The 20,859-nt window shown below is 36.2% G+C and overlaps 1 protein-coding gene across 1 annotated transcript in view; it reads left to right on the top strand.

The window, feature by feature from the left end:
• Window positions 1–20,859, top strand: part of LOC135200669 (unconventional myosin-Ia-like) — a gene marked incomplete in the record, with an annotated part of 253,582 nt that overhangs the window by 204,490 nt on the left and 28,233 nt on the right. Inside the window, 11 exon segments of the mRNA XM_064229278.1 lie at window positions 335–419; window positions 1,429–1,535; window positions 1,990–2,137; window positions 3,075–3,280; window positions 4,574–4,693; window positions 5,016–5,129; window positions 5,999–6,168; window positions 8,529–8,665; window positions 13,845–14,034; window positions 15,048–15,264; window positions 18,282–18,431. Of these exon segments, the coding sequence (XP_064085348.1) occupies window positions 335–419; window positions 1,429–1,535; window positions 1,990–2,137; window positions 3,075–3,280; window positions 4,574–4,693; window positions 5,016–5,129; window positions 5,999–6,168; window positions 8,529–8,665; window positions 13,845–14,034; window positions 15,048–15,264; window positions 18,282–18,431 (1,644 nt within the window).

Below are 20,859 nucleotides of genomic sequence, written 5' to 3'. Positions count from 1 at the left end.
GTGAAAGCATAGGTTAGTCATGAGTGGCGAAATTTCAAGGCGTTGGAGTCGACGGTGATATATATGTATGTGTGTGTTTGTGCTAAATCTTTAAGGTTTTAATATAACAGTGTTTTGAAAACGTTAGTTTTTTCTGGTGCCTTTTAATTGTTCATTTTTGTCCCATGTAGCCATGTGGAATCTAGATTTGAAAGGTTAGATTTCTTTGTGCATCTATTTACTACTTCTACATAAAATGTTGTGCTTTCCAGGTGTAGAACTGACTTAATATCATATTATTCCTTCTCGTGTTTCGCATCAGAGTAATGATTTCTTGTCTTATTTTTCTTTGCAGTCCCGTGTGACCACGCAGGCGCCTGGGGAGAGAAATTTCCATATATTTTATCAAATTTTAGCTGGAGCCGACATTCAGACGCTAAGTAAGTTGAGAGATTAGATAGAAGATGAAATCCTTCAATGCCATGACCCCGGTCTTAGATCTACCCCGCTGTTATCCTACTTCACTTCATTCTTTCGTGACCTTCCTCGCCTATTTCATTCTCTTTCGTCTCTACCTTGGAACTGATGTAAGCTTGTCTCATTCTTAAAAAAGGAATATTGGTTGATAGAGCATAGAGCGTAAGGGACCCTCAGAGATGCAGAGAAATGAGATTATTATCCTTTCTGCCCTCTACAGTAAGCATTTTTTTCTTCGATGGATTGTGAGGTCTTGCTATAACGTGAGACTGCCCTTGTGCCTGGCTTTATGATAGAGTTTTCTTAAATCGCAAATCAGATCCTAATGCAGTTGACATGAATGAATCCAGTTCCAAACGAATCTTCGGTTATTTCTCCTAAATCACCTGCAGGCAAAATATTTCAATGAAAGTCTTAATTCCGTAGCTTGAAGAAACTTTCCTTCTTGCATAGTTCGTAAAAGAGCGTTGAATTCAGTTCACAAAATAAGAAGACATCTATTTTTCGTTGCAGGAAACGAGTAGATTCATTTTGTAATTTAAATGCACCTAAAGCCGATATTAAATCATACTTAGAGATTGCAGAAGAACTTGTCAGTCCTACAGTAAATATTTTGTGTAATAAAATATTGATTTCTTTTGACTCGGTGTGAATATCTTCAAACTTCCAATACTCTCTCTCTCTCTCTCTCTCTCTCTCTCTCTCTCTCTCTCTCTCTCTCTCTCTCTCTCTCTCTCTCTCTCTCTCTCTCTCCTCAATCACATTAGTGACCTTTTTTTTTTAGTCATTAGACAGTTCCTTGTAAGTCTTCGTTCATAGGCTATTCCACGCTCTAGTTGAAAAATTGTTCTTTATATCCATTTATCTCCCGTAGGAAGTGGGAGGCCATTTCTTATACTGTGATGCTTATCTCTCTTTTTTTATTATTCTCTGTATCTCTGTATTATTATCATATTTTTCTATGCTCCACAGAAATGTTAAAACTTCAAAGAAATCTAGATCACTACAGTATTCTTAAATCCACGAGACATTCTCCGTCTGAAACGTTGGACGACAGAACAGAGTTCAATATCACCAAGGTAAGTTTTTATGTAATATCTCTGAATAAACACATAAAATATGGATGTGCTGCTTCTTTACTGACTTGCTAATGTCTCAGATAATTATGCACTTATATACACATTTTGATACATTGATACACACACACACACACACACATATATATATATATATATATATATATATATATATATATATATATATATATATATATATGTGTATGTGTGTGTGTGTGTGTGTGTGTGTGATTTAATGGGACTTTTATATCTATAATTTATATATAAATATATATAAATATGTGTGTATATATGTATTAATTTTTATAGAAGTATTTGCTTATTAGAGTTTCTGATAACTATTTATATCGATTCATATAACCTTTGATTTATAATGCGAGCATTATCCAGTTCGAAATATTATGACGCGAATCAACTGTCGCCACCTGCAATTCTAAGAAATCTCTCCCCGCCCCAGCGTGCCCTTGATGCTTTGGGAGTGTCCCTAGAGGAACAGCTGGACCTCCTGAAGATCGTTGCCAGTGTCTTAAAATTGGGGAATCTGACCTTTACCTCAGTCAACAATATCGACGGGACGGAAGGATGCTCAAATGAAAACGAATATGGTAAGACTGGAGATGCCGCCGCAGCCCTTTCCATTATTGCCCGATGGAAGTAGAACAGAATGTCAAGGGATTCATTTATAGCTGATTAAGGAAAGGAAAGAGGGGAAAAGGGGTTGGGGGCGGTTGGTTGTTGTACATTATCATTAGGTGCAAATTAGGAGAATGTATGTCATCATGACTGCAGTAAATAGAAAGGATTAATGCACTTGTAAAAACCAAAGGAATTTATGTACCAGTGCGTGCAAAATAGTTAGGATTTATTTGCGACTTAATGCAAAATAGAAAAAGAATGTGCACCCACTGAATGCAAATTAGTAGAACTGAAATTATCACTGAATAAAATAAAAAAAAAAAAGACTTGTTACTGCTACTTGACAAATAGAAAAAGGATTTAATGACTAATAAGTGTAAAATGATAGTGGTAATTATGTCCGCAGTGCCCAAATAAGAGGAATTCACATATTGGCTGCTGTAACAATCAAAGGAATTTGTGTAGTGCCAAGGGTAAAACTATATGCATTTAAAGATTCAACTGTATGCAAGCGGCTATTTAGATATCAATAATTCTTTAAAGGAATATAAAAGTTTAAAAAAAAACTGATCGTACATGATGCTTCAGATGGTTCAGAAATCATCTTACAAATTTATCCAAAGTGTACAAAGGGTACGTGCTTTGTGTATCATGTTATGCCTTCTTGTTCAACCTGGTATCTGTTACAGATGTTGCCCATTAACTGTATTCCATTTCTGCCCATCCCCCCCATTATTCATCGCTATGTATGCTGCAAACGTTACTGTATTTTGCTGCATTCCTGCGTCCATCGAATTCAGTACATCGACATCCATCACAATCTTATAAATCGTGAAATTTATTTGTTGCACTGACAATATTTTCCTGCATCCTTGCATGAGTGATCGAGACCTCCTTCCTTTGCAGAGCTTCATGAAGTGTGCGAGCTGCTCTCTTGTGACGTCTCCACCTTGGCCGGTGCTCTCCAAACCCGGACGGTGGAGACCCGGGGGGAAACGGTCGTGGCCGAGCTCTCGGCCATGGAGGCCACCAGGACGCGAGACGCCCTCTGCCGCGCCCTCTTCAACAGGCTCGTGACCTGGGTAGTCAGTAGGATCAATGAGGCCATAAGGGTGAGGACAGAGTTTTGCTCTCATGCTCCGTTTCTGCCATTTTTGTTGAGGGATTAGGTGACGTTTTATGAATTGTTGCGCAAAAACCTGAATGTAGCAAGTGTCATGAACCCAGTATTTCACCTGTGCTTCACTTCCTTTTCCCTTCATTTCCTTTCCTCTTCATGTTGATTTAACTCACTTTCTTTTTCCCTCATCCGGGCAATTTGATTCATTCTGTCCCATACACATAATCAAAATTCTATAGAGTTCACATGATTTAACTACTTTGTATTCTAACAAGAAAACTAATCATAATCTGTGTTGTACCATTATCTACAAATTCGAAGATATTTTTACATAATTTTATGGTATCTATTTTCCCTTTTATTTTTCAACTAATTCCCCCCCGTTACTCTACCAGTAAACTGGTTCTGTTCTGTCCCATTAAGGCATTCGCAACTCAAGATAGTTTAACACGGTATACTCTGATTTTTATTTTCATTTCCTCTTTATATTCCTCTTCCTTTCCTTCTGTGACTCTGAAGGTAATGTCTACCTGTCACCAAACAAGGAATTTGTTCTGTTCTATCACATACAGGGATTTAAGCACTTTCAGTCTTGAATAACCCCACTTTACACTTGTAATCGTGGTTCGGTTTTTTTATTTACCTCATTACTGGCGGTGTTATTGGCTATGACACTTTCCAAGTTGCTTTTAGTTGCTCTTCACGAAAGTCTTTGCCTCTTCTGTCAGGTCATCTGTTATTAGGATCCCTATTTTCGCGTCTGCAAGTTTTTTCGATATTAAGTAAATTATCATTTCTTTAGTTCAGAATGAAGAAATATGATGCAGTATAGTAGTGAGCAGTTTGAATTATGTGTTTGTCTGGTAAACATAAAGAATTTATTGATAGTACAGCTTTTTTGTTTAGGTTGGTATAATTATTATATACATTTAAAGGATGTCACTGTCTATGTAAACTTATAAATATTTTTTTTTATTTTATAATATTTAATTGATCATCAAATTGGTAATTATATATATATATATAATATATAGTATTATATATATATTATATATATATTTATATATTATATATAATATATATATATGTATGTATGTATGTATGTATGTATTAGTGATTACATGTGCTTATTCTCATTTTTGCCCGTGGTCAGAACTTTTTATGAACATGTAGTAAGTTATGTTACCTATTTCCCAATCACTTTCCTTTTCTATGTCTTTGTCAGTTGTCTTTGTTTACGTTGATCCCCCGTTTTCTTTCATTCCTTTTTTTCATTTTTTTCCAGGTAAAAACCATGGGTAGAAGAAGAGTTTTAGGAATATTAGACATCTTCGGCTTTGAAATCTTAGAGACGAACAGCTTTGAACAGCTGATCATTAATTTTTGTAATGAAAAACTTCACCAGGTAAGTGGGTGTTCAACATATTTCTTTCTTTAAATTAGAATTAGGTGTCAAGAAAACGGCTTTATGGAAATCTCGAGTCATGTTTTAAGAGACACGTTTCAATAACTTGCCTCCCCAACTGTCATCAGTAATTTAGCGCCAGTCTCCTAAGGACGGTGTAATCCCTTCGTAATGCAAAGGTTCAGCTCTGTATCACTCGGTAAAAGTGCATCTGAATTTTTTCATGCTGCTAGATAGGAAAACGATGACCATAGAAGGAGGTCTTTGCTTCGTATGACCCTAAATGCATGTTTAAAGAAGCTAAGCCTTTTGTTCTCTGCAGGTTTTAACGGAAATAACGCTGAAGGAGACCCAAGAGGACTACCTAAGAGAAGGCCTCGATTGGACGCCCATCGACATACCCATGAACAATGCCGTTGTGGATTTGTTGGAACAGGTAAGGGCTTCGCCACCTCTGTTTTTGTTCATATTGCTTAGTATCCCCTTTCATTTCAAGTGTTAATATGTTTTTCTTGTCCATTTTAGCTTTTTTTTTATTGATTTCTATGTTCCACCAGTTAAGTGCGCGTTCAGTTACATTTAAATATATGCTTCATAATAATAATAATAATAATAATAATAATAATAATAATAATAATAATAATAATAATAATAATAATAATAATAACAAAATGAAAGGGAATGAATCTTAATATAATTCCTGTTCAGACAGGATATGTGATATCATATTAGTTAAATCATAAAATGAAGTTTGATACTTTAACTGATGAATCATTAGAGCATGATGGTGCTCAAGTAATAACATGATATTTACAGGCGAAGCTTTCAAAGAATTTAATGCCAGATGCGAAGAAAATACAATAAAAAACTTAACTTGATAGTAAAAATGAGATGAAGGTAGATAGGCAACTTGATAGTAAAACTGAGATGAAGATCAATAGGCCAAGAAACTGATGAATGACAGATTTGGAAAAGCAGGCAAAGAAGCAGTTCATCCTACCGTAATGTTATATCCTGATCTTGTGGAACGTTCACCAGGTTCGACAATATGAAACTACATAGGATTAGCATGGCTGGCTCAGAGTGTAACGCTAAATGCTTTTGCTCAAAGTCAAACTTTTAAATAATTTAAAAGGCGGCCTACTACTTACGTCCAGAGAAACTTGGGGCAGATTTTGAGTTATTCTCAACAGTAGATTTATTTCTTAAGCCCAAAGGAACTAGAATTAATCTTGACTTATTCTCAACAGTAGATTCATTTCTTATGCCTCCCAAAGTAACCAGAATTAATTGAATGTGTTGCAGCGTCAAACAGGAGTGTTGGCAGTGATAGAGGAGGTGAGTTTAAGAGTTGGCGGAGGGAAAGACGCCCTTCTTCAGCAGCTCTCCTTCTCGTGCGGTGGCCACTCCCTCTTTGACATCAAGGGCGGACGCCATGCCCACTCCGACAACAACATCCCGGCAGACTCCTTCAGGTAAGCCCCATCGTCGCGGTGGTTCCTATATCGGGGTGATATGAGTGTCACCTTCTGATGAGGTTTTAGTGCTATGTCCATCCTTGAGTGAAGGTCCTGGCGCTGGTCGTTCCCGCTTAGTGGCTGCATATGCCCCACTTTCCTACTCATTTGTAACGAGTGCAATATTTTCCGGATACCTTCATTCCTAATGTCTAGTTTCAGTCGCTCCATTTCTGACTTCTGACAGTATACAGTAAGTTCTACCACTCTGCTACTTATTTCTGGAGTTCTAAAACTCCGTTTAGTCAATCCTTGAGTGGGATTTTAACAGTATTGCCTTACTTTTCATTAGGTCTTTCGATTTAGTTGGTCCAATATATAGTAATTTGATGTGCGTTACCAGCCTATTTGATTTTTCGGACCCATTGTTTAGTTTAGTCGATGGTTTGTAGAAGTTTTAGTAATATTTCTAAGATGTGTCCTGTTGCTTCAAAATTTAAGTTGCTTAAGTTGATATGACGGATGGGACGCAGATCATGCAAAAGTTAGTTGGATGCATAACGCAAAGTTGGTCATAGTCCATGACTTACATTTTCCTCTGCCAGCACCCCAGAATTAAATGTTTTTAATCTTTTGTAATTGTGAATTTCATGTCTCCTGCTGGACTAAAAAATACAGTTGATTGCTTTTATATCTCATAACTTCTGTCTCTCCATTCTCATATTACTTAACATTGCTATAGTAACAACCACATATTTCTCGGAGTTTTAACAGTTATGAAAAATGGGTGGATTTTTTCTTATCATAATCATTTTTCTTCTTGGATAAGCAGTGTAAATTACCTGACCTAATTTTTTGAAGAATAATCTTTGGCCGTTCCCAGAATCTTCCTGAAGGAAAATGTACAAAATAAGATCAACTTTCATGTATAGAGTTATCAGTTATTCTCTCAGTCGAACGAAAAGCAAATGAAGGAGCCTTGTGGTGCCTTCTTGAATGAAATCTGATTTTTCCGACGTCTCGTGGGTCAATTCATCATAGTGTATATAGTTATCTATAGGTACATAAAACTGTAAGTTCAATTAGACACCTGCAATTCGAAAATGAGTATTGTGAAAAGGCTGAGGTTTAGTGCTGTGGCAGAGAATGGCTACGGGGTGCACCTACCCTGTAGGTTTGCCAGAAAACGACAAGAAAGAGAAGTGCAATCAAGAGATTTCACACTTCTAGCAAAAATAGGTGCACTGTTAACAGAAAACCCGCAGATCTCGCCGTTTTCTCAAGTCTAATAAAAAGTCATATCTCTGGATTCTAAAGAGATTTTTTTTTTTTTGCGTCTAGTGCTAAATTTCATTCTTAAATAGTCGTTTTCAATCTTATAATACGATATGGTGAATACTCGTAACGGCGGAGGTATCAAAGGCCAACGCTTATTTTAATTTTACGACTTACATTGGCTATTTGGTGTAAAGTATAACGGTTAAGTTGCTAGAGGTCGCTAGAAAAACGGGCTTCCGTGACACGGCCTCCTGAAATACCGAACGGAATGTCGAGCAAACTTGCTTTATTTTTGGTGTTCAAATTGCAGCCATGTGTCTGGAAGGCAATCTCGTTAAGCCTGACGAGACGAAGGGGAAGAAGCAGGAAGTCTTCCTAATCTTATGCTCTAGTACCAGAGGAGCTCTACCTCCCTTACCAGCACTCGCTGGAGTATGCAGTGCTTCTCTTTTCTCAATAAGTAGATAATACTGCTTCTGGTACTTCCCCGGCCTCCCCAACATCCCACAATGAAATGAAGCGAGAAAACTGAAAGCGGATCATTGCTGAAGTCGACACTTAAATGTCATGCAAAAATAACTCATCACTTGATGAAAGCTTTGCGTCTTCCTTGAATGATATAATGAAAAACTCAATGTCTCTACATTTTCGTAGAGGCTTTTTGAAGTACTGAAAACTTACTTTAAGTGTACGTAACCTAAAGCCATGTACGATTTTCTTTCGATAGTTGAAGTATAAACTGACGAAAAGGCTTAACTCTCATTCAAGTGTGTTGTTCGTTAATTTATTCATGGTTTTGGTGCAATGATGTTCTTAGACTTCCCTTCCTGTGAGTTTTCTGTCTTCGTATTTGTCTACTGAATTAGGTAATGATATGATTGGAGTTCAGGTTAGATATATCAACGGGAAATTTCGGTAGCAGTTATTATAAATGATATTACGTATTATTAGCAATTTGCATCAAGTACACCGAGCGAAATTTTATGATCAATATTTATGTCTTTCATTTTGCAAGTTATAATGAAGATACAGACATATGCTCTTCCATTGATAACAGTAATAAGCAAAGAAACTTGTCGTAACAATTTTCCTGATTTCAGAATTCGTCACTACGCGGGATCCGTGACGTATAGCGTCCACGGATTCATCGAAAAGAACTGTGATAGTCTTCATCGTGACCTGACCAGAGCCATGTATCGTTGTAACCACAGTATTATTAAGGACCTTTTTCCTGAAGGTAAGAAGCAGTGTTCTCTGTATTATTATTATTATTATTATTATTATTTTTTTTTTTTTTTTTGCTCAATCACAGTCCTCCAATTCGACTGGGTGGTATTTATAGTGTGGGGTTCCGGGTTGCGTCCTGCCTCCTTAGGAGTCCATCACTCTTCTTACTATGTGTGCCGTTTCTAGGATCACACTCTTCTGCATGAGTCCTGGAGCTACTTCAGCCTCTAGTTTTTCTAGATTCCTTTTCAGGGATCTTGGGATCGTGCCTAGTGCTCCTATGATTATGGGTACGATTTCCACTGGCATATCCCATATCCTTCTTATTTCTATTTTTTAGATCTTGATACTTATCCATTTTTTCCCTCTCTTTCTCTTCAACTCTGGTGTCCCATGGTATTGCGACATCAATGAGTGATACTTTCTTCTTGACTTTGTCAATCAACGTCACGTCTGGTCTGTTTGCACGTATCACCCTATCCGTTCTGATACCATAGTCCCAGAGGATCTTTGCCTGATCGTTTTCTATCACTCCTTCAGGTTGGAGCTCGTACCACTTATTACTGCAAGGTAGCTGATGTTTCTTGCACAGGCTCCAGTGGAGGGCTTTTGCCACTGAATCATGCCTCTTTTTGTACTGGTTCTGTGCAAGTGCCGGGCATTCACTTGCTATGTGGTTTATGGTTTCATTTTTCGTATTGCACTTCCTACATATGGGAGAGATGTTATTTCCGTCTATCGTACTTTGAACATATCTGGTTCTTAGGGCCTGATCTTGTGCCGCTGTTATCATTCCTTCAGTTTCCTTCTTTAGCTCTCCCCTCTGTAGCCATTGCCAATTGTCATCGCTGGCTAGTTCTTTAGTCTGTCTCATGTATTGTCCGTGCATTGGTTTGTTGTGCCAGTCCTCTGTTCTTTCTGTCTTTCTCCTGTCTCTGTATATTTCTGGGTCTTCGTCTACTTTTATTAGTCCTTCTTCCCATGCACTCTTTAGCCATTCGTCTTCACTGGTTTTCAGATATTGCCCCAGTGCTCTGTTTTCGATGTTGACGCAATCCTCTATACTTAGTAGTCCTCTCCCTCCTTCCTTTCGTGTTATGTATAGTCTGTCCGTATTTGCTCTTGGGTGTAGTACTTGGTGTATTGTCATATGTTTCCTGGTTTTCTGATCTATGCTGCGGAGTTCTGCCTTCGTCCATTCCACTATTCCTGCGCTGTATCTGATTACTGGCACTGCCCATGTGTTTATGGCTTTTATCATATTTCGGCGTTGAGTTTTGACTTGAGTATCGCCTTGAGTATCTGCATATATTCTTTCCTGATCGTGTCCTTCATCTCTTGGTGTTTTATATCCCCTCCTTCCATTATTCCCAGGTATTTGTATCCTGTCTCATCTATGTGTTTGATGTTGCTCCCATCTGGTAGCTTTATCCCTTCAGTTCTTGCTACTTTGCCTTTTTGTATGTTGACTAAGGCGCATTTTTCTATTCCAAACTCCATCTTGATGTCCCCAGATACAATCCTTACAGTCTGGATTAGGGTATCTATTTCCTTGATGCTCTTACCATACAGCTTGATGTCGTCCATGAACATCAGATGGTTGATTCTGTTGCCTCTTTTCTTGAGTTGGTACCCGGCATCCATCTTCTGTAGTACTTTTGTCATGGGAATCATGGCTACTACGAAGAGTAGTGGGGACAGTGAGTCGCCCTGGAAGATCCCTCTCCTGATATTAACCTCTGCTAGTCTTATTCCAGAGCTTGTAAGTATTGTATTCCAGTTGCGCATTGTATTTTTGAGGAAGCTGATGGTATTTTCCTCGGCCCCATATATTTTCAGGCATTCTATGAGCCATGTGTGTGGTATCATGTCGAAGGCTTTCTTATAGTCTATCCATGCCATGCTTAGGTTGGTTTTCCTTCTCCTACTGTTCTTCATTACCATTTTGTCTATCAGGAGCTGGTCTTTTGTGCCCCTACACTTCCTTCTGCAGCCTTTCTGTTGGTGGGGGAGGGTGTTTGTCTCCTCTAGGTAGTTGTATAGCCTTTCACTGATGATACCTGTTAGTAACTTCCACATTATTGGTAGGCAGGTGATAGGCCTGTAGTTACTGGCTATATTTCCCTTATTCTTGTCTTTTTGTACTAAGGATGTTCTTCCTGTGGTCATCCATTTGGGTGCTTGGTGATTTGAGATACAATGCTGGAGTTGTTCTGCTATTCGTGGGTGTAGGGCCTTGAAGTTTTTGAGCCAGTATCCATGGACTTCATCGGGACCTGGGGCTTTCCAGTTTGGCATTTTCTTTAGTTTGGTGTCTGACTGTGTCTGTCGTGATCTCTGTGAATCTTTGTTTTATTCTCCCTGTTTCTTCTTCCTTGACTTCCTGGAGCCATGTTGCATGTTTGTTGTGTGATACCGGATTGCTCCATATGTTTTCCCAGTCTCTCTTACTTGGTTCGGCTTCAGGAATTTCTTGGTGGTTGTCTTCCCCTCTTAGTTGGCTGTATAGTCTTTTCTGGTTGGTTCCGAATAGTTTGTTCTGTTGGTATCCCTTATTCCTGTTCATGTACCGTTGGATCTTATGTGCTTTGGCCTTAAGCCTCTGTTTTACATCTTCTATTGGTTTGTTTAGTCCCCTCTCTTGTACTTTGTATTTCTCGTTGAGTTCCTCCCTTGTTTTCTTGCTTCTTAGCCTTTTTTCTGCCATCTCTTTCAGTTTACTCAAGTCAGATCTCATCACCATGATTTGCTTTTCCAGGCGCCTTTTCCAAGGAGGTGCTGTTTTGGTTTCTGTTGGGTTGTTGTGCTGGTGGTGTTGGTGTTCGAATCCCCATCAGTTCTGCTACTAATCTTGCTCCTGCATATGTCAAGTTATTTGTTTCTGTGATACTGGTGGTGTGTATTATGCCCATTATTTCATTGACCTCACTTGTTTTTTTCCCTTAATTTCTTGGTGTTGTAGGCTTTCATGGAGGGGATCTTTGTTCTCTCTGTATCTGGCTCCATCCATTGTCGAATCTTTTCTACCCATTCCGTCCTCTCTGTTACTTCGTCGGTGTTTCTTCGTGTGTCGTTGTTTGATACCTCATCCTCTCTGTCGTCCTCTGTGGCATCGTCTCTCAGTTCGTCTTCGTGTAATTCGTTGTCGTGTGACATTTCCCTTTCCAGTTCTTCTCTTTCTGTTGGGGAGAGCCAGTTCTTTTTCTTTATGTTCCTTACTTGGTCTGCCAGCCTCTGCTCTGTTTGGGGGGTGTTATTCCTCTCATTCCAGATGTTGACCAATCTTCTTCTATATCCTCTCTCCGTCGGGGTTGCTTCTGATGTAGCATCTCCATATTTCCTTATTTTCTTCTCTTGTCCATTTCTTCCTTTTTGCCTCTGTAGCTCCAATCTCAGGCTGTTGATTATTGTCGTTGTGGTGATCAGTTGCTGGATGACGACCTCCAAGTACCTGACCGTCTTCCCCTTCAATTGGGTTGAATACCTGGTTGCCGGACGAAGCTCCTCTGTTGCCAGAGGTTCCATTTACGTCGTTGTCGTTTATTCCTTCATTTCTTTCCATCATTGCTGAGTTTGCTATTTAACCCATAGCTGGACCCTACCCCATCAGGGATAGGTACTCATTTACAGCTGAGTAGACTGAGGAAATTATGGTAAAGATCCTTTCCCAAGGAATCAACGCCGAGGAGAGCGGTCACCCATCCAACGACTGACCAGCCCCAATGTTGCTTAACTTGACTTAAGTCTATTGACGACCTAACCCACTCCTCCACGGCGCCACATTATTATTATTATTATTATTATTATTATTATTATTATTATTATTATTATTATTATTATTATTATTATTTATTATTATTATTATTATTATTATGAATAATGGCTATTTCAGCCTCGTATATTTTGTATAGAAGCTTCTCTATTACTAACTTTTCTTCTGTACTCAAATTGGCTATTAAAACGCCAAATGGGGGATTCATGTCAAAAACGTGGTATTTGTCAAATTGGATATATATTATACAATATGCATTTTGTATAATGTATTCAATTTGACAAATACCACATTTTTGACATGAATCCCCCATTTGGCGTTTTAATAGCCAATTTGAGTACAGAAGAAAATTCAGTAATAATAAGAATAGAGAAATTTCTATAAAAATAAATGCGGCTGAATTAGCCATTATTTTTCAATGAAACCTGTATTAATGAAGGTCTTCTTCCAGCATATTATTATTATATTATTATTATTATTATTATTATTATTATTATTATTATTATTATTATTATTATTATTATTATTATTATTATACGTGACCGTACACTTATAGCACAAAATTTTTTTTTTATTAAAGAGAGGACTAATATGTGAAAAAAAACAAAAAAAGAGGAAATAAGAAGAAAGGGGCAAGCGCTTGACTGACATAAAGCCCGCATAATCTAGAACGAACTAACAGCTTAGCTTATGATAAGCAGAATGTAATAGATATGGTTTATAATGAATAGCAGGTAAATGAAAACGGAATGTCCGAATTTATGCAGCTTTATGAACGACACAGGAGAGGATTGTAATATTATGCAAATGAGGTCAAGATTTTAAGATTTAATTTCTGAATGAAAAGCTGTTGACAACTTGAGTAAAGTAACGACACTTGAAGACACTGGACTACTAACAGCTAAAAGTTGCAGCTTGAAGAAATGCCCTTCATTGTACGGAGAAAGCTGTCTTAAGTGACAACGATAAGACAAGGATTTCTTCAGTAGCTCAAATCTACGATGAAACCAAAGAGCAGCTATTCCTTTTTTTTTTCGTCTACGCAAAAATTTTCTTGAATAAAACTTTCATAACTCATGGTCGTTAACTCTGCTGAACAGAAATGTAGATTGCTAAGGCTGTTTCATAAATGGGTCCTCCAAAAATGTACGTTTCTCAAAATAATTATACTTTACACTGAAATCAGCTTCATTGAAAGCACTCGCTGAATGAATGTTGTTCTGGATGATAGGCAACGTCAGTCTTTTGTCCCTTGATGAAGATTCACTTGTCCCATATGTAGCTATAATGTTTGTCTTTCCTGGTGTTTATCCAATGTTTCGCAGATGCGCATTTATTCATGTATTTATTTATTTATTTATGTATTTATTTATTTACTTATGTATTTATTTATTTGTTTATTTATTTTTTTTGGCAGGTAATCCCCGTCGTACCACTTTGAAACGTCCAGCGAGCGTGGGTACTCAGGTGCTTATATCCGTATCTGCGTTATTAAGAACGATACGCTCCAAAACGCCACATCTTATTTCTTGTGTCAAACCTAACGAACTGAAACAGCCTAGAATACTGGAATCAGCTCTTGTTTTACATCAAATCAAATACTTAGGGTAAGTTTTATGTGGGATCCGTAGCTTATCTTTTCTTTACTTCCGTTTCCCCGTTAAGGAAAGGCCTTTGGCCCTGTTACATCTTCCCGTTATTTTCTAGCGATTGTTTGAAAACTCTTATAGTTTTATAGCTTGGGAATTCTCCTTGTTCTTCCTTTTTTCTCACCAGGCTTCATTCTGTAAAAAGACGATCAATCAGTTTCAATTAAGATCTGCTTGTTTTCTCCTTTTTCCCTCTTGGTGTCTTCTTCTCCATTGGATTTGCAGTTGTCTTTATTTGAAAAAACTGATTACATGAAACATTTTAATGTGAATATTGTTTACTCATTTTTAGGTAACGTGTGTGTGTGTCGAGCGCTTCTGGTGTTCATATGTTTTGTGTGGAAGGTATTAATGTTAGGTTCATCTGATGCAGCGGAGAATTTCATTTTACAGATGAAAAGATATTTATGATTAAAAACCTTCTTGATTACACGCTGTTTGATTAAACTTAAGTTCATCATCCTCTCTTCCAAATATTAGAGATATTCCAATGTTAAGAGGCTCTTGTACCAAAGAAGAACCAAATTTGATATACCTAGGTTATTTCTTAGTGAAAAATGTATTCAGTACCATAGATGTTATTCTGCTGTTGTTGTTTTTTTATTTGTCTTTCAATTTTGTATTACATCATGTACTGCTATAAGGATTTGGTTTATATACTTTCTTCCAGTATACTTTTTCTATTACATTATGGTTTTACTACAAACTGTATGTTTTCTGGTCTCACAAATTCTGATCTTTTCACAGTTTACTATTTTTGTTTTGGAAATCACTTCACCGCTCAATATCTAAAATTTCATGTTCATCAGAATTCATTCCTTGTTCTGCAGATTTATTATTGTAATTATTCCAGCATTTTATTATATACTCATAATATAATCGTGTTCCTCGTGACCTCATTTTTATCCTTATCATTATGGCTGTCGACATTATGGTGGTCAATATACGGTAATGACATGATCTTCCTCCAGGTTAGTAGAACAAGCACGGGTGCAGGCCGAGGGATGGTCCTATAGAGCAACTCATGATGCGTTCTTAAATCGTTATGGAATGTTATCACTACACACTTGGCCCGTCTGGAGAGGAGCGCCTCTGGAAGGCTGCGCCTTACTCTTGGCGGACCTTCCGCTGACGCCGCAGCAGTACACCTTTGGCAGAAATAAAGTCTATATCAAGAGTCAGAGAGCAGTAAGTGAAGAGGAGTGATGAAGGAATTCTTCAGTTCTCAGCCATCTTAGGGTTCTTACAATTGATCGTCTATTGTCATTATATATATATATATATATATATATATATATATATATATATATATATATATATATATATATATATATATATATATATATATATATATATATATATATATATATATATATATATATATATATATATATAAATTAATTATATTTTAGGTTAACCAGACCACTGAGCTGATTAACAGCCCTCTTAGGGCTGGCCCGAAGGGTTAAGTTTTTTACGTGGCTGGGAACCCATTGGTTACTTAGCAACGGGATCTACAGCTTATTGTGGAATCCGAACCACATTATATCGAGAAATTAATTTCTGATCACCAAAAATAAATTCCTCTGGTTCTGCCTTGGCAGAGCAGGTAGTGAACTTAGGCTACCAAATGTCCAAGGAGGAACTATGTATGTATGTATGAATGTAAATGAAACAATGAGTGTAAATGAGGACAAAAAGGGAGAGTAGAATCACAACGACATAATTTATTGACGAGAAATTAAGAGAGAGTTACAGCTTTATAGGAAACATTTAGCACAAGTTTTTCAAAATAGTGCATATCATCAATAACAGAAAAGACTGATGACCTTCCAAAACCTCTTCTTCAAAATTGCAGCCTATCCCTTTCCCTTACTTCATCTCCTGTTCCACTAGTTCCTCGGTGGACGAGTGGATTTTGTGCTCGGCTACCAATCCGGTGGTCCGATGTTTGATTCACGACTCGGCCAACGTGGAATTAGAGGAATTCATTTCTGGTGATAGAAATTCATTTCTCGATATAGTGCGGTTCGGATCCCACAATAAGCTGTAGGTCCCGTTGCTAGGTAACCAATTGGTTCCTAGCTACGTAAAAATATCTCATCCTTCGGGCCAGCCCTGGGAGAGTTGTTAATCAGGTCAGTGGTCTGGTAAAACTAAGATATACTTAACTTTTTTTTTATCTCCTGTCCCTGGAAATAACTGGAAGCAGCAGAAGCAAATTGCATTGTGCTTGCTCAAAACTGTAGCTATAGTCTCAGTCATTTCTTACATAAGTTGATAGCATTAAGTTGGATCAAAATGTATCATGAACAAACATTTCACTTGTGTTAAAAACCTATAACTCTACCCATTCATTACTCAGCTCTATACAAGTTGTAAAGGTAAAAAGAAGGGGAATTTCGACCGGGGGTGGCCAGCTACATAATGACGCCACTGCTTATATTATAAAGTAAAACTATGCCTAAGCCAACTTTTGATGCCGTACATATGTCATTTATATACAAAGGTGGACGGGAACTTAATGAGATTTCAAACTTTTTCTAATAAGTTGATTGACAAAATAACTCTTGAGATTGCCCAGTCATTGACCTAATATAACGATTTGTATGCCAAGGAAAAAATATGTAAATATGCAAAGTAATCTAAAGAGGAATCCGCAATATCATTGTCATGCATTCACGGAATTTCCCGCTGTCAGGCTGTGTCGTAGTGGCTGCCACTTTCACCTACCTACCACCCACAGGCAGCCTCATGGGCAGTAATATCTCATGCTATTTCGAATATTACCCTACTCATATCATTCACATGCAAGAAATGATTAAAATGCCTTTTATTAGCACTCGCATAGCTAGATGTCTTTTTATTATGCTTACAGTGAGATGAAACACTAATTGAGAACTCATCGTTCGTTTGTGTTTGATCTATGTAGACGGTTTATAATGAGCTTGTTTTTCGGTAGCTTATATTGTTATATTATCTACACATATCATAGGCATGTTTATGATCTATGTAAGAGGGTGTGAGGGTGTTTTTTTCATACAAAAGCATTTAGATGCATTACTGAAGAAATATTGTTCATCGATATCGAAAACATTGATTTCAGCCAATCACGATCTATCTATTCATATTTCCACATGTACCCAAGACCTACGTTGGTGAGTGGACAGATGGAATGAAGTAGACTATTAGTAGAGTAATAGCGCTGATTATGATAGACTATATATGCTGTGGAGACTTGGGTGCCTGTGCAGTGCTTGCTCCTATGCAGAGAGATCAGACAGTTAATTGTGCATCGATATATTGTATGTACTGCAAATGTGTGCCATTATTATCGCGAAACATTGGAACAGTAATGGCACTTAATGTCAGTTTAGCATGTAACAATATCCAGTGCTTAGATATGTCTTAATATATTGCTTACAGAAATATTTGCGTATTCGTCTGATATTAGTTGGGAATAAAATGCTAATGGAATTAATTTCTTATAGTTGGGTACAGTTGAGAATGCAGGGAAACATTTTAGCATCCATTTTTTCAGCATTTATTGACAGAAGTAATGGTAATATAGTATATGTATATATTATACACATAATAATTGGAGAGAGATTCTTTTATTTAGATAAATTACTTATGTTACCATTGTGTATCTTAAGTAGGACATTCTGATTTGGTTGTTAGTGCATATATATATATATATATATATATATATATATATATATATATATTATATATATATATATATATATAGATATATATATATATATATATAAAATTATATACTAGCAACCTAATCAGAATGTTCTGCTTAAGATATCTTAACACAATGGTGACATCAGTATTGACATTTATCTAAATAAAAGAATCTCTCTCTCTCTCTCTCTCTCTCTCTCTCTCTCTCTCTCGTCTCTCTCTCTCTCTCCCTCACTCTCTCGTCTATATCTATTATATATATATAAATATCTTATTTATATTATATATATATATATAATATATATATGGTTATATATGTATATAATGTATAAATACACACACACACACACACACATATATATATATACTATATATATATATATATATATATATATATATATATATATATACATACAGTATATGATTAAATATGGTAGTGTACGAATGAACTGTTTGTAATGAAAGAAATCATCCGCTTCAAATATACGTATACACACTTTCTTATACAAAAGGTACACGAACTAGAAGAATTCCGACGGGAGCGCTTGGAGGACTTGGCGGTTCTGGTGCAAAAGACATACCGAGGATGGAGACAGCAACAGAAGTATAGACTGATGAAGGCGGCACAGATTACCTTGGCGACAGCCTGGAGGAGTTGGAAGGTACGCATGTTTTTTTTTTTATTTGTTTATGATGGTGGTGGGTGTGACATGAAAGTTAACGTACGAGTAGTTATTATTTTTATTGGCATCCCAGTCAGAGAGTGACTTGACCATTGACCATGTCTGGCTTTATCAAGCTTGTGTAGTGGCTGAGGGGACGTAGGGGTAATTGGTTACTTAATTTTTTTTTTTGGCTGGGGGCGGGATTTCATCAGGCAGCCTATTTTATGGAAATCTGTTGTGAATGTTACTTTTTCAGTGACTTTTTCATTGAATCCTTTTTCCGACAATACGTTTCTTTAACCAGAAATTCATAACTTAAAGAAAACCATTATTGGTTTATAAATTTCTGGTTTAGTATATCTGCTCTATTGGGTTTAGTGTATGATTACAAAATTATGTTCGTTATTGATAAACAAAAAATACAGAAGCTTTTGAATCAAATACTTTAATTGCTGATAAATTTAAAGTTCTATGAGGAATCATATTTGAATTTAGATAAAGTTAAATAGATATATCTTTTTTCAAAGTCGATTGGTTTTAGTACTTATTGCTTACTGAGCAAGGTACCGTTAAGACATAGACATTTTACACTGTGAGTGCTCTTATTATCCTGTACTTTTTTTAAAAATTATTTTGCCATTCATTGTTTTGGATTTTTAATTCAGTTTTTATAAGAATTTATGTGCTGTTTGTGATAGGAAAATAGTAGTAAAGTCAATGGCTTGGAAATATTTAGGGTTCTTCTTTGGGTATTAACGTTCATATTGTTTTCTGTTGGTTGTATGTACATAGTTCATATTGCATGTTTTTAAGGGATGTGCAAAAGAAACACGAAAACCAAGGTACTGTCCTTCATATGCATGACTCATTTGCTTTATTTCCAAACGTCCCTGTGAGTCAAAGCTAAAGACATCACGATGGTCATTTATTTAATGTTCCTTGGGGAAAATTCTTCAGATGTCGTACTGTAAATCGAGCCACACCTTCCTGATATAGGAAAGCTTAAAATCAGAGATATTGTGGTTTCCCCTGTAGCAAAACAGCATTTAATTTGGGCCAGTTTTGAAAATAATTATCTTTTTGGTTTACAAGTCTTGCTCTTCATTTAAAAATAAAAAATTGGTTTAATTTTCGAAGTTGGGGCCGATTGATTGAAACTCGTATTGATCTGATAGTTCTGTCGAACCCTATCAGGGGTTTCTTTGTATAAAGTAAGAGCAGAGTGTACTTTCGATATCGTTCATAAATTAATCATTACGTGATGCTCTTCATAGGCCTCTTAAATGCATACCCAGTGCTGACCCTTTTAGTCAGATACTGTATTCATGATAGTTTTAATAGGTAACATTTTCACTCCAGATCATAATGATTCATGGAGGAAATAAATTCATATATGTATTGCTATCCTTTGGTCGGCCTGGTCTTTCCATTCTTTCAGGTGGGTCACCTTATTAGGAAAAAAAAACGTTGTTAATAGACTGATTTTTTGTTATCGTTATACTACTGAACATTTGCATTATTGTATATATATATATATATATATATATATATATAATATATATATATATATATATATTATATATATATATATATATATATATATATATATATATATATATATATATATAGTGGAACTCTTACATAAAAATTCTTGTTATTCACATTTTCCCTTGAATATGCTTAAGCACCGACATGTTTGGAAATACGATCAAATTTCTTGTATTAATCTTCATTGTAGAGGATTGCCCATAGCCATTAAGGCTACGTTTTGTCTAGTTAATTTACATTAGGGAAGGCAAGTTGGACTATGCAAGGGTAGGTTTCATTACATCTAATAAGCATGTTGATATGTACGCATATATATATATATATATATATATATATATATATATATATATATATACATATATATAATATATATATATATATATATATATATATATATATATATATATATATATATATATATGCTTAAAAAATCACTGTAGATGGACGTGACTTCATAAATAAGCGAATCCCACAGGAAAATGATAGTCAGAAATCCTAGCGCTTTCGTCTTTACTCAGACATTGTCAAAGAGTTAATGAAGTACAATTGGAGAGAAAGGTCTCAGGTACAAAACAAGATCAAGAATACTAGATGGTTAATTGTCAAAAGGGTAAAAATTAAAATAGATAAATTACAAAGTACCTTACAGTCCAAAACCTGTAAAACTGAATATATTAAATGTCTGAGTAAAGACGAAAGCGCTTGGATTTCTGACTATCATTTTCCTGTGGGATTCGCTATATATATATATATATATATATATATATATATATATATATATATATATATATATGTATATATATTCGTTGAAAGCAATTGCTTTAGTGGTATCAATGAGTTTCTGACAGGTATCTTCATACCGACGGAGTTTTTACAG

The sequence above is a fragment of the Macrobrachium nipponense genome, chromosome 27, assembly GCF_015104395.2.
Source record: "Macrobrachium nipponense isolate FS-2020 chromosome 27, ASM1510439v2, whole genome shotgun sequence".
Lineage (NCBI taxonomy): Eukaryota > Metazoa > Arthropoda > Malacostraca > Decapoda > Palaemonidae > Macrobrachium > Macrobrachium nipponense.
This window is presented reverse-complemented; position numbering and strand designations above follow the sequence as displayed.